At 31.4% G+C, this 15,043-nt stretch overlaps 1 protein-coding gene across 1 annotated transcript; it reads right to left on the bottom strand.

Moving 5' to 3' along the window:
- Positions 1–8,370: 8,370 nt before the first annotated feature.
- On the bottom strand, positions 8,371–9,339 carry LOC126691524 (uncharacterized). Its single transcript, XM_050386556.1, has one exon. The coding sequence runs from the start codon at positions 9,337–9,339 to the stop codon at positions 8,371–8,373; it is 969 nt and encodes a 322-aa protein (XP_050242513.1).
- Positions 9,340–15,043: the final 5,704 nt, after the last annotated feature.

Raw genomic sequence — 15,043 nt, 5'->3', positions numbered from 1 at the left:
AGAAAACTTAAATAATCATGAGACAACATTGACTGAAATTTGAAATCTTTTACTTATCTTTAATCAACAATCTTTTACACACTAGATATGTTTGAAATCAAACAATAATATAAAAAGTTAAACATCTTTATTCAAAATTGTTTCCTACATTCTTCAAGAGAACTAAACTCATCAAATCTCATATAAAAAGTTTAACATCTTTATTCAAAATTGTATCTTACATTCTTCAAGAGAACTAAACTCATTAAATCTCATATCAGAAGTGAAGTTCTTAGAAATTTCCTTTTCGATACAGACAACCAAATTATCCCACAATAAACTTATTTTTCATTTTGTTGAACAAACTTGTTTTAAAACTTTCATAATTGAAAATGCACGTTCAATAATTGTTGGGAACCCTAGAAGAGTCCAAATAAGATGAATTAATCTATCAATAAAATGGTATATTTGTGACTTTGTCTCTACTTACCTTCCAACATAATTTAGCAATTGACAATAAATTTTGATACTTTGGATGATTACAGTTTACAGATATCATTTTCAAAATGCTTCAATTGAAATCTCAAATTTATTTGTCCTACTCCATAAAATCAAGAGGATATCAACCAAGCTGAAAAAAAAGGGGAAAAAAAGAAGTAACCCACTTACAGTAAGTGGACATCAACCATTCACTCTTGACATTGTGAAGGGGGTACCATATCCCACAAATTTGATCCTCCCTTGTCCCTTTTTTGCATTCTGTGGGATGTTATGCCATCATGAATTGTATAAAAATTTTAGACTCCTATAGCTTTCCATCTCACTGAATAAAAACTTTAATCTTTACGTGCTTCCCTCTTAATGCCCACCACACCACCCACCCCAACCACGCGCCCACCACCCCACCCCCCCCCCCCCCCCCCCCCCCCCCCCCAATTACATGTAATTTCAGAATAAAAAATACAGAAGAACCCACCGAGGATTAAATAAAAACTTCATAGTATAATTCAATACGCAATAGTTTATACAATATATAGGCTAAACTAATTTATAGTTTTCTTTTTTAATTAAAAAAATAAAATTAAAAAAAAAATTAAAAACCTAATTTATAGTTATTGGGTCACATGATTAGTTGGAAAATTTGTGTGTGAATTGCTGCTCATGGTCTTATGGCCATTGGCCCATTTGGCTCATTGGTTGATTCTTGATACGGAATCTCTCTTGCTGGGCCTGGGCTAGCCCACTCAATGCTGCTTTATACATATTTCCAAAATTCAGGTTTTTTGTAATGTATACTATAGAGCCGAATTAAATGTCGGCCAACTTGACACAAAACTCAATTTTCTCTTTGTGCACAACCTTGGTCAACATGCTCGTTGAACTTTTTAATGTGAATCTTTCTTAATTTTATAGATATGTTGTCGTTGCTGGAGACAATGATAATGACGGGCGGAGCTAGTGGAAGCCATAAGGTGGCTATATTTTTTCGTGTAGTTTGTACGGGGAAAAAGTAGTATATACAAGGGCATAGACTAGTTTACCTAAAGGCAGTGCCCCGCTTAACGTTATAAATCATTGATGCAATCACTTAAGGCCATAGGTATAAAAAATGTAGTGCTAGGCCTAAAGTACTATATGAATTTTTGAGTCTGGCTTCCAATTTTCTTGTTTTGAGGGGTATGTATGAAATTTCCTACAATAGGAAAACCTTTGAAAGCCAACCCAATGGCCCCAGAGATGTTGTTTCAAGCCTAATTGGTATTCTATTACCCTGTTTGTGTGGTTCCCGAGAAGACATGAAATTAGTAATGCTGAGTTTACCCCTTTTTAATGGTTCCTCTCTTTTCTCTTGTATATCTCTCTTCCTCCCAATATTGCCAACCTCCTCCCTCACACCCTCAGCCTCTATTTATAGACTTCCCTAAGTGGAGTCGTCATGATGAGGGGATAGCTTTTCATGTTGGTGGATCCCTTTGGGATATATTCTTAACCAGATGGGGTCCACTTCTTGTGATTGATGTGACTCTCTTGAAACTTGCTCTTGTCGCCAAACGGTGCTCGGTAGGCGATTTCCTCCAAGACAATACTGTTACCATCCGATGCAGATCTTGCCCTGGCACTAGACCCCAACCAGGCAATGGTCCCCCAAATTGATATGGGCCTCAACCTGGCATTGGACCCTATACTCTTAAGAATACAAAGGTTAATGGATTGGGTCTATACCTAATGCTCGTACAAAAAAATTTCAAATTTCAATTTAATTAAGCCCAAATATTAGCCAATAAATAAAATAATACTTTTTATCAAATGAAAAAAAAGAAAAAAAAGAGAGAGATAGAAATGCTACGTTCACAACATTTTTCACAACACTTTTACAACAAATCTTAAGTAGTAGATTATTATTAATGGCAAAAAAATAATTTTAGTAATGAGTTCAAATTAGAACCAGTAACAACTTAACACCTAGGATTTGTTGTGAAAAATGTTGTGAATGTAGCACTTCTCCAAAAAAAAGAAAAGAAAAAGAGAGCAATACACAAGAAAATTCACAATATTTTTCAAAATAGTTGAATTGGTAAACTTTAACTAGTTCTCACCAAAGTCTACCACCAACATTACTACTTTGAGTTTAATCCCCGTTTGCACAAAAAACTGATTCGTGTCTTGGTCTGATGATAAAGAGTTATTATCTGGAGCGGACATCATAAGTTGAAACTCTTAAAAAAACATTACTCTTTCACTTACCATTATCATTCTACCATATTAATAAATGTGAAAAGTTTTGTCAAATATTTTTGTGTTTATAGACTTTCTAAAAAGAAAAAATTACATGGTTTATGTTAATTAGTAATAATTTTGCATCTAAAATAAGATAATAGAGTTTAAATAATATTTAATTTTTTTAAGTCATATTTAAATATAAAAAATGCCTTAATTTCAATTTTTGCTTTAAGCCTCCAAATGCATCAAGTTGTCCCTGCCTAAGGGCTACGTTCCCACATATACTTTTGTAACTCCTGCATCACAATGAAGTTAAAAATTAGTCAATAATATTGAGTAGAGAATTGGAACATTAGATTGATTCTTAAATGTGTACTTCAACTTACCAAGTACTGTAGAGTGAAGAGTCAAGATCACTAACCACTACAAAAAAAGGGGTTTGTAGCCGTGTTTAAAAAACGCAGCTATAGACTAGAGCCGCGTTTCCTATAGCCGCGTTTACAAACACGGCTTAAACAGCGTAGCAATAGGCCTATAGCCGCGTTTTTTGTAACCGTGGCTATAGGTTTCGGCCTATAGCTGCGTTTTTAGAAACGCAGCTATAGACCCTAACCTAAAGCTACATTTTTTAAAAATGCGGCTATAGCCCAGCTTTGAGCTGCGTTTATAACCGCGTTTTTTGTAGTGAACTGGCATTGTATGCTACAAAGAAAAATAAATAAAAAGAATTGAACAATAAATCAACTTTCATACACAATGGACGATAATATATTTCAAAATTTCAAAAAATTTCAAAATACTGCCTGAATCATATCATGCCTTGACTTCAGTCATTGCCTTTTCAAGTGAAAAGGGCACTAAAACCTGAAGCCAATTTTGTGCACATTTAAGAGCTGGATATAATGAACTCCGAAACGGATTAGGCATGCACCCTCATGTACTTATTCGGATTTAGAATTAATATTAGAAATAGATACTATAAACACTCTATTTTGTACCAACAAACCTAGGTCCCGACCCCAATGACCTCAAATAATTGAGATTTAAAGAGCTAGGAATATAAGGTCTTACAAGAACCATGCTTTTAATAGTATGCTAAGTGATAGGGATATTTTAGCCATAAATTTAATACCCCCAAAACATCGCGTAAAAAGGTTGTCGGCACCTACATACCCATCAGCTTTACAGAAACCAATGGAAGAGTTAGGCCGACGACACCAATCTTGATGACCCCACAATGAGACTCGACAAGCATCTTCATAGGCTGATAGGAATGCTCGGACAGAGTAGATGGCTGATGGAGGTGGAGAGGCCGACGGGGTTAAAGAGGCTAACGAGTCCAATCTAGCTTAACTTGACCCTCACGAATATCTATGTAAGGAAATTTCTTGTCTCCCACGATCAACTCTAATCAAAGGAATCCGCATAAGGAAAGGATCCCGCAAAATACGTGTATTAATAAAGATCTTCTCTACAAGGAAAGATCCTATCCTCCAAGAAACGAAGGTCAGCTCTACACTACTATAAACCACCCCCCCCCCCCAAAGCCCTCACAAATCAAGGTACACATAATTTACCCCAACTCTAGCACTTTAGAGTTGTGAAAGTTCTTTAACTTAACCTTTGGAGGGTATTTGGCCAGTACCACACCAATACTCTTTGCAAGGTCTTCTTTGTTTCCGTTTCGCAGGTTTTGTCTAGAGTATGTGAGGACCGTGCGGCTCACTGACGATTTTTGGTATCATCACTAAGAAAGTGTGCATATTGCATACAGATGATTGTTGATGCATATGTTTGTTTGTGTGCATGCATGGTGCATAAGTACTCAAGGTTATCATTTTTTGAAGAGAAAATATTCAAACAAGTTCTAGCTTAAGAGCATCTCTAATAGGCTCTCTAAAGCCTTTTTGGAGAGCAAACACACAAAAAATGCCGTCCAACAGTCTTTTCATCTCTAATTTTATTTTATTATTATTATTTTTTTTAGAGTTGCTATATTAGCTCTCTTGATTGGAGAGCACTGTAAAAACTTCAAATCATTTTTCTCTTTTAAAAAAATACCTGGCCGAATAAAAAATAAATTTTCTCTCTCATCCCTTTATCTCAACGGCTACAAAGTACAATAAAATACATTTGAACAAACACAAAGCAAAGAACACAATGAAATCAAATGCACGATCTTTCTCATAAACTAATGAAATTAGAATTTAAAAAAAAAAATGATTTGACCCATTTCGACCATATGTCATTGGTAGTGGCAAAGAGATCAAGCAGATCAGCAAACGATGGAGGCGATTTTTCTCCCTTGGCGATTTTCCCCCCTCTCTCTATCTTCGTTTGATGAGAATCAAACAGTGTGGTTGTGTGTGACGTTTAAGTTTGTGTGTTTTTTTGGGATAAAGGGAAAGAAACGTGTGGAAGAAGTGGTAAGAGAAAAAAGAGAAAGGAAGGAAAAAAAAGAAAAGAGAGAGAGAGAGAGAGAGAAAGAGAGCTCTAGAATGTTTTGGAGTTTGGAGGAAGTGGTAAGGTAAAAAGAGGAAAGAAGGAAAAAAAGGAAAGAGTAAGGGTACGTGTGTGGAGGATAAAAAAAGAGGGGAAAAAAAGAAAGAAAAGAAGAAATTGGATGAAAAAAAATAAAGAAATAAGGGATTAAGCAACACTACCACAATATTTTCATAATAAATTTGAAGTGGTAGGTTGTTATTGACTATTATTAGTGAGCAAAAAATAATTTTAGTGGTAACTAGTGAGTTCAAATTAGAAACAACAACTTATTAAATAGGATTTATTGTGAATGTAGCATTTTTAGAATAATTTATAGTTAAAATCAGATAACCTACAACTCAGTATATCATTACCACAAGTGCTTCACAAGATTTGTTAAAAAAATATCATTAGGAAAAATTTAAAAATATTACCATTGGGAGATTTTAAAAATATGATGGTTGGGTATTTGAAAAAATATAGTCATTAGAAATAAATGAAGATAGATTGAAAAAAATAAACAAATATATATTAAAAAAAGAATGATGATAGAAAACCTGTTAGAAAGTGTATTTAAAAAAGTAAGTAGCTAAAAGGTAAAAAAAACCGTTTACTTTTCAATCAGTACAAAATTTTGGAAAGTCTGTTGGAAATACTCTAAGTACCCGTTTGGATTCAGATTATAACGTCTGCATCTGTATTTATTTATTTATTTTTTTTTTTTTTGAGAAGCATGTTCTGTGGTTGTGGTGCTTTTCTAGTATGTCTCATGCACAAATTTCTTTTTTTAACAAAACTTTTATTAAAAATGGGTTCCACGACACTATTCACATATTTTAAAATTATTTTGCTACAGTATTTTCATTTTTCAGCAAAATAAGCGGTATCCAAATACACCCTAAATACCACATTTTACACCTCCAATAACAACGTGACCCATTAGCTAGCGTAGCACTAAACAAAGAAATACACCTGATCGTTTGTGTGTGGCAAGTGTATTTTATTGTTTAGTGCAATATTGATGTGTCATGTTACTGTTAGAGCGTGTAAAATATAGTATTTACTCCAAATCACGTTTGAATGTTTTCTCTTTTTCAAAAACCAAAATTTATTAAGGTAATCCATCTTTTGTTACATAGAATTTAATATATTTTCGGTTTGGGACGTACCACTGTGATCTTCATTAAATAACATATTGTGTTAATACTGGATATTCAAAATTCAAATTACTATAATGTGGCTTAATTGATCTAACGTGCTCTCTGTGTGTCTCTAGGCTTTAATAGAGCATGTTATCAGAAGATTTATGAAGGTGATTGCTTGCATCGTAATAAAGGCAAGCAAATTTGAATCTTTGATTTTGATTTTTAATTTTTTTTTGAGAATCTGAATCTTTGATTATTAAGGTAAAAGTTTCTTTCAATTTATAGGTACAGACTGTACAGGTGTAAATCTTGAAGCTTTCCTCTAATAAAAAGCAAGAAAATTACCAGATTTATTTCCTTTTCTATTTTTTAAAATATTTAAAATTTATTTTATAAAAAATTTTCCAATTTTTTTAGATGACCTTCAATTACTTGGATAGGAAGAAAGTTTTTTTTTTTTTGGCTTTTAATAGGAAGAAAGTTAAGGAAGTTGATGTAGTCACCATGTACCCACAGTTTTTATAATGGTTTTTCACTTTTCCCCCCCTAGGTCCTAGTAACGGATGTGTTAAGTGAGAGTCCAATTCAAAGTAATTATTACTACATGATTTATTCAAATAATTTGAAACTCCATAGTTATCACTTTCCCAATGGCCAGTTAGAGCTAGATAATTAATCATATTAGTAGTCTTTGTTTGCTTAAGATCACAACGATATTCTTTTCTCAAAAAAGAAAAAAAGATCACAACGATATTCTTCTCCAAAAAAAAAAAAAAAAAAAACATTTATAACGATATCATTGTCACAAAATTAACCTTAAAAACAAAACAAAGGTAATTCCAACGCCATTAGCTCAAATGTGCACTTGGACAGATTTTTGTTTATTTTATAAAAATGGGTGTTTAAATCAAGAGAGTCAATCTTGTACCGGAGGCTATACCAGTTTGACCAATGGAACGATATATTTCGGTATTGGTCAATACCGGTGTACCATTTTGGTTTTATCGCTATTATATATATATATATATATATATTATAATAAATATAAAAATTTACCATAAAATATTACCTCAATTCAGAATAAATTATTCATGATTTTAGACTTTAACATCAAAAAAAAAAAAAAAAAAAAAAAAAACAATAAAAAAAACAGAAAGTTTAATTGTTCATTGCATACTAAGAAAACAAATAATATTAATAACTTAATTCAAATAAGTTACCATTATGCACTTATAAAAATTCAAAAATTACAAAACTTAAAAAAAAAACCCTAACTTTTTTTTTATTGTATTAGTTGATACAATCAGCTTGTACGCTCACCACCTTGGTTTAAATTTCTTCGAATACCTTATTACTCCGGTATGTATAGCCTTAAAATCATTGGAGTAGTCCCGTTAGAAATATCAAATTTAGCACAAGGTGGATACTATGTGCCTTTTTTTTTTCTTTTTTCTTTTTTTTTTTTTGAAACCGATATTGCTAGGCTTTAAAAACCACTAACGCAATCACTATGATTTTTTGACTGACTTAGTATAAATAACCTATATTTTTGAAGAGTTAAATTATCATACCAATATTTAAGTTATTAAGTATTGCCAATAAATAATAAAAAAATTTATTTCCAAAATTTAAAAAATAAATAAATAAATGCAGACAAAATCACTCTATAATCAATCAAAAGCGATAAATTATCTCAGACCATCAATTTGAAAAACCACGTTTACAAGCATACATTAATTATGGTATCTTTTAAAATACATCAAGCATAGGAGGAAATATCGAGAGTTGACCTGCGCTTTAATTACTAAAGAATTTCATACCAAAACTATCAAATATATCAATTCCGAAAGAAGGGTAAGCACAAAAACTAAATTAAAATAAATTTTCTTCTAAAAAGAATTAAACCGTGATATTTTATTTTCATACATTCTGAAGATCACGAAAGTGATCAAAATACACAAAATTTCTCAAACAAAATCACCTAAAAGATTAACAAAACCGTCTAATATCATTAATAATAAACTCTAAACTAGAACAATACTTAAAGCTTTAGTGACAAATCAAGTTCCAAAGCATCATTTTTTGGAGGATCCTCTCGACGTAGATAATCACCGCCGGTGATATTTGGCTTGATGTTAATGTCAATGTTTGATGTGGCAACTGTAGAAGATCCACCAAAATTGCGAAGAGCATTGGTACTAATTTCATCAAATTTTGTAGTAGGAATAGAATTCCCACCAGCAAGTCCAAAAGCACCATTATGTGCTAGAGACCCTTCAATCCTTAACCTATCCATAGATGGTTGTGGATTCATTAAGGTCTGCCTAGACCAACCACCACCGTGACCATATCGGTATCCGTGTCCGGGTGAAGAGGACCAAGCAAAAGAGGGCTTATGAATCATAGACTCCATTCTAACACCAAGAGGTGATGATGATGATCTATTAAAAGATCCATAAAGAGGGTTTGTGGAAAGGTTTGAATAGGGATAGTAAGGAAAGTGATGTGGATGTCCAAAAGCACCCATATTATCCATACCTTGACGTCGTTTAGCCAATGCACGCTCTCGTTTGTGTGCGTTTTGATGACCACCTAAGGCTTGTGACGTAGGGAACTTTCTCTGGCAAAAGTTGCATGAGAATCTCCTTGACTCATCTGGACTTTTTTCAGGGCTTTTTTCATCGGATATAGGCTCGATTGGTACCAGAGAAGAGCTAGAATTCATGGAATCGAAAAGATTGAGTTCTTTCTTCATTGACCCTCGATTCAAATCATCACTAGAAAGCTTCAAATCGAGTAAGACATGAGAACTACCCGATCCCGAAGAGGGTGGCTGATCAGCATGGTCAAAGGCTTTGGAAAAATTTTCTTTCATTTTCATGATCATGATCTTATTGGACTCATCGACACCTAATTCTTTTTTGTGTGAAGGAGGACCTTCAGAAGTGGCTGAGATGCTAGAGGCCTCAGAGGCACAAGGCTCATGATGAGAATTACCGTGTGCTTTCATGGCAAGAAAGTAGAGGGGGTTTGTGTGAGATTGAGAGAGAGATTGATGTTCTTTTTATAAAGGGTTTAGTTAATGCCAATATCCTGTGTATGGAAAGAAATCCCTTTGTGCAATTAATACATGAATTATATTAGCAAACACATTGAACTAATCTGGTGACTAGTGAGATTTGGTAAGGCTTACCACAGAAAAATTCTAAAAATAATTTGAACTACTCGGTGAACACGTTATTGCTCAATTAGTCAAATTTCCATTTCCATAAAGAGTCTAATATATGGTGGCAATGAATACATCGAGTTATGATGTACTTTACAAACAAGGAACCAAAGTTTGTAACTAGTAGTATACATAACAATCAAGAGGGCAAATGTCGAATAAATTTGGCCTTTTAAAGTATATAATTATTTTGGACATGTATTTTTGCCTAAACTTTAGCAAAGCCCTATACTATTTAAACGTCCATTTAAACCTTTTAAAATGGTTCATATATATGAGACACTTAAAATTTCTTAAAAAAAAAAAAAAAAAGAGACTCTTAATACACCCATTAACTGTTATGCTTTTCCCCTTATTTGAGGCATGATTCAAAATATATTTAGGCACGTTTAGCCATTAATTTTCTTAAATGAATTTACAATTAAATTGAGACGCTGTTCTTAATTAAGAAACCAAACTGTGGTCGCAACATATATAACAAAGGCGCTATTGTGCAAAAAAGACAAAGGGCATGTGGTTTTGCACTTTTGCAAGTTTACAAAGATATACATATTAAAGTTGAAAAAAATTTAAAATTACGTCGTTTTTGCCTTTTTGGGGAACTTAATGATAACCCACTTAACATTTTTTAAAAATAAAACGATAACCCACTTAACAGAAGTGAATGAAATGACTAAATTGACAACAAATGAAATTTAAATGAATGAAAGAAAAAAAAAGTTATAGGGTTGAATTGAAAGCTAATCTAATTTAGATGATGTATTGTATAATTTAATACAAAAATATATATAATAATAATTATAAACTAATTATACGTAATAATCTGACTAAGAATAGATAAAAATCATTATCTCAAATTTTACATTATTATAGTTTTATTAATTTAATTCTACAAGCTTGAAGCCATTATCTCATATTCCTTATTTGTATTTAAATTCTGCTATGAAAAGCATGACTCCTTACAACTTAAAATTAACAGGTATAGTCAATATGAAAAGCTAGTTTTAAGAATTAAAACTAGCTTGCAAATTTACAATCCACTACCCAGATTCATTAAAAGTTGCACATTTAGAAGGTCCTTAAATTTTGTAACTAGCTACTACCGCGCACCCTTATTGCGATGGTCACTCCACAAGTATAAGTGCTTATGGGGTGTGAGGGGTAAGGGTTAGGGTTCAAGTCTCCAAGAGGGAGTTTCACACACATATACACTTAGATTAGGCTAGAGTAGAAATTTTATCTCATATATATATATATATATATATATAAATTTGTAACTAGCTTGCATGATGATCTTCCAAGCTGCATTCTATAAAAGATTATTTGATCAAAGGTCTTATCCAAGTGTGAAACTATTTAGGATATTTAGCTAATTTGTGCTTAAATACTTTAGAATTTTGGTATTGAAAAATTGCATGATGTTCAAAGATGCATACTATAAAAAATTCTTTGAAGTTATCCAAGTGCGAAGTCATTTAGGATAATTAGTTTAATTGTGCTTAAAAACTTTAAAATTTTGGTATAAAATTAACACTACATTTGTTTTGGAAAAAAATAAAATTAACACTACTTATTTTCCATATTTTTAGTGTCTAGTGTAGTTGAAAATTCGAACCAACAGAAACCTCTCAAAAGTGATGATAAATGTTTTTCATCATTTCTTTATACTCTTAGTTTTCGTTTGGAAGCTCAAAAAGGAATAAAATGAAATAGAAAAGAAATTAATGAAATGAAATTAAGTAATTTTGTTTAGATATTATAAAATAAAATAATGAAAAGGAATAAAAGGTAGATAACCTTGTATGGAAGTAACATGAAAGGAAATGAATTGAATCATTTTATGAAAATATTACTAGTAGAACCTTATTTAAAAAATAACAAGTTGAATATATAAGAGCATTTTGAGAGTTTTAGTAAAAAAAATTCATTAAATCTAAATTCATTTCCTCCAATTCCTCCCAATTTTAGGAGAATGAAAATTTAAGGTAAATTTTAAGGGAATAAAAAGGAATAAGCATTCTCTCATACTCATTCTATTTCCTCTTACTTAAACTCTCAAATAAGAATGAACTTCTCTTCATTAAAACTTTCAAACAAGAAAAGAGAATGAATATTCTGAAGTTATTATTTTTGTTCATTTCCCCCCTCCCAAACAAGTTGTTATTACTATCTATTACCACTTCTATTTATGCCCATTCTCTTGTAGTGCCAAAGTCACCACCATCATTGCTAGTCTACCGTTGCTATTGTTGCCACCAATGCCTTTATCACCACCACCACCATTTTCTACTATCACTACCACCATTATATATACATAAAAAAATTAATGATTTTTCATACAAATTAAATAATATATATATATATATATTTATATATATATATATATATAATATTTGGGATAAATTACATTTTTAGTCCCTATCCTATATACTATATTTTAATTTGATCTCTAACTTTTCAATTGTGTCAATTTAGTCAATAACTTTTCAGTATTGTGTCAATTTAGACATTGCCGTTATCTTCTGGATGAAAATTGATGACGTGTTTAATGGCCAAAATAAAAAATTAGCTTCCGTTGATGTGAGAATAAATTAAAATTTTATTTTGACCGTTTACCGTGTTAGCAATTTTCATTCAAAAAATAACAGCAGTAACTAAATTGACACGTCATTGAAAGGTTAGAGACCAAATTGACATAATTGAAATGCTAAGAACCAAATTGATATATAATGTAAAAGATAATGACCAAATATGTAGTTTACCTAAAATATTTGGGATCATTTTACGGTTGTAATTAAACATTAAAAAAAAAAAAAAGTATTTCTGTAATTGTCTTCTGCTAATTAAAGATATTTACGCCAAAAAGGAATATTTATTATCAAACAAATAGTAAGCAGTTTTCATTCCTATATACCGCTTTGATTTTACTGTGATATCATTTTGGATAAGAAGCAAACAAGGATAAAATTATTGAAGTGAATGGTAGTAGCAATGCATGAAATATTCAGTAGATATATGCTTTTATATATATATAAATATATATATATATATATATATATATATTTACTTAACATATATGTATTGATCTTACATTAGAATAATGATTAAATGATTTAATTTACTATTTCTTAATAACTTAGGAAGAAAAAAACTTATTCATTGCCTAAATTAAATGGTTTAATATTTTCATGGTTTTAATTTTTTTTAACAACAATTTATGATTTAATAATTTGAATTCTCCCAAAACTATGGAAAAATTATATAATTTATCCAAGTATTTAATTAAGGAAAATTACCTAGAAGAAAGAGAGTGTAGCCATTTGTTGCAACAATAGCTTTTGTGACTCAACTTATATTATATTGTTCTAGTATTATGTTCGAGCAATTAATATATAGATTAATCAAGAATTATACATAAATTATAGAAAATATTTCAGTATCATAATCAAATTTAACTCATATTTTATATACTAAAACAGCTGGTACACCCAAGATTGTTATTTGGTCAGTGACATTTAGTTTTTCTTTTATTAATTTATTCTTTTGTGAAGTTATTAGACTACTATTTTCTAGATTAAAATATTATATAATTTTTATTTTTGAGTGTTTTCCTCTTTTATTTTTGTTTCTTTTTTTAAAGTTTAAGTTTATTATTTATTATCACCGCGCACCCTTGACGCTATGATCATTCTACAAGTATAGATGTTTATGAGATGTAAGGGGTAAAAGTCAGGGTTCAAGTCTCTAGGAGTGAGTTTCACACATATTTACACTTAGATTAGATTATATTAGAATTTCTATCTTGTATAATAATAAAAAAAAAAAGTTTATTATTTATTTGAAGAAAAAAAAAAGAATTATATTAGATTGCCTAAGTCTAACGGTCCCAAAGATTGAGTAAATATATAATTATAACCTGTTTTAATTTTATAACTTTCTAACCCGAGCATGATTTGACCCATACCCGACAAGGTTGAAACCCAATCCACCCAACCTATTTGGCAAGTCTATAATCACAAGCATACCTCTTTTATCTTACTCCCACACGTTAGCTCCCTCTATTGTTTCTTTAGTATTCAGAAAAAGAAACCAAAAAAGAAAAACATGTGGGAAAAGAAAAGCGATTATTTGTATAGTATATTTTTTAGAAATTAATCTATTGTATGGTACTGTAGATGGATGTTATGGTACATAGTATATAGTAGTAAATTAGTATCAAATAAAGTGATACATGCTTTTCAGAAGTCCTAAAAGTTATACATAATCCATTTATAATAGTATCAAGAGTGATCTCAACAGTGCATTTTGAACTAGAGTTTGTATTGAAACCAAAAAAGAAAAACATGTGGAAAAAGAAAAGCGATTATTTGTATGGTATATTTTTTAGAAATTGATCTATATATTGTATGGTACTGTAGATGGATGTTATGGTACATAGTATATAGTAGTAAATTAGTATCAAAAGTGATCCATGCTTTTCAGAAGTTTTGAAAGTTATACATAATCCATATATAATAGTATCAAGAGTGATCTCAACAGTGCAGTTTGAACTAGAGTTTGTATTGAACTTGAATTTTTGAGATCTTTTACTTGCATCAAAATTTTTAGAAATATATTAACCTATTAGCATAGGTCTAAGCCTAATTTTACTTTGTGTACAATCCAAGTCTCCTATTTGTACTAAAAGTCTATTAGTCTAGGATTTAGTCTACTATATATACACATGTTATGGTTCATTGTAACACAGGATTTACACTACACTCTAATATATTATTGATGTAGCATTTTAGGGTTTCTTTTGTGGATGTAGACCGTTAGGCTGAACCACGTAATCCTCGCATGTTATTGTGTTCTATACTTTATACTTTCATTTCCGCATCCATACTAACATATTTAACATGGTGTATTAATGCTAATATTTAACTAAAATGAAATAGATGCCTTTCAATCTAAAGGAAAAAAATCCGACCAATAAAATTTAAGAATATACTTTGTATTTATCTTTAGTCATTTCATTTCTCTTCCATGCCTTTTAATGGCCTAAAAAAGAATTGTATGCCCAGCCAAGATCCTTGGCACTACAAAAAACGCGGTCTGCAGCCGCGTTTTGGAGCCGCGTTTTTGGAAAACGCGGCTACAGCCTTTCCTTTGAGCCGCGTTTTCCAAGAACGCGGCTCAAAGGAAAGGCTGGAGCCGCGTTTTTGGAGAACGCGGCTCAAAGGAAAGGCTGGAGCCGCGTTTTCCAAAAACGCAGCTCGAAAACGCGGCTCCAGCCTTTCCTTTGAGCCGCGTTTTCCAAGAACGCGGCTCAAAGGAAAGACTGGAGCCGCGTTTTCCAAAAACGCGGCTCGAAAACGCGGCTTCAGGTCAGTCCGGCTATTTTTTTTTTTTTTTTTTTTTTTTTTTTTTTTTTTTTTTTTTAAATTGTAGCTTGAGCTGCGTTTTTTTAAAAAACGCAGCTTCAGAAATGCTTGAAGTTTCAGTACAA

Source organism: Quercus robur, chromosome 7, assembly GCF_932294415.1.
Source record: "Quercus robur chromosome 7, dhQueRobu3.1, whole genome shotgun sequence".
Taxonomy (NCBI): Eukaryota; Viridiplantae; Streptophyta; class Magnoliopsida; order Fagales; family Fagaceae; genus Quercus; species Quercus robur.
Note: the sequence above shows the minus strand (reverse complement) of the source record. Positions and strands in the feature narration are given on the sequence as shown.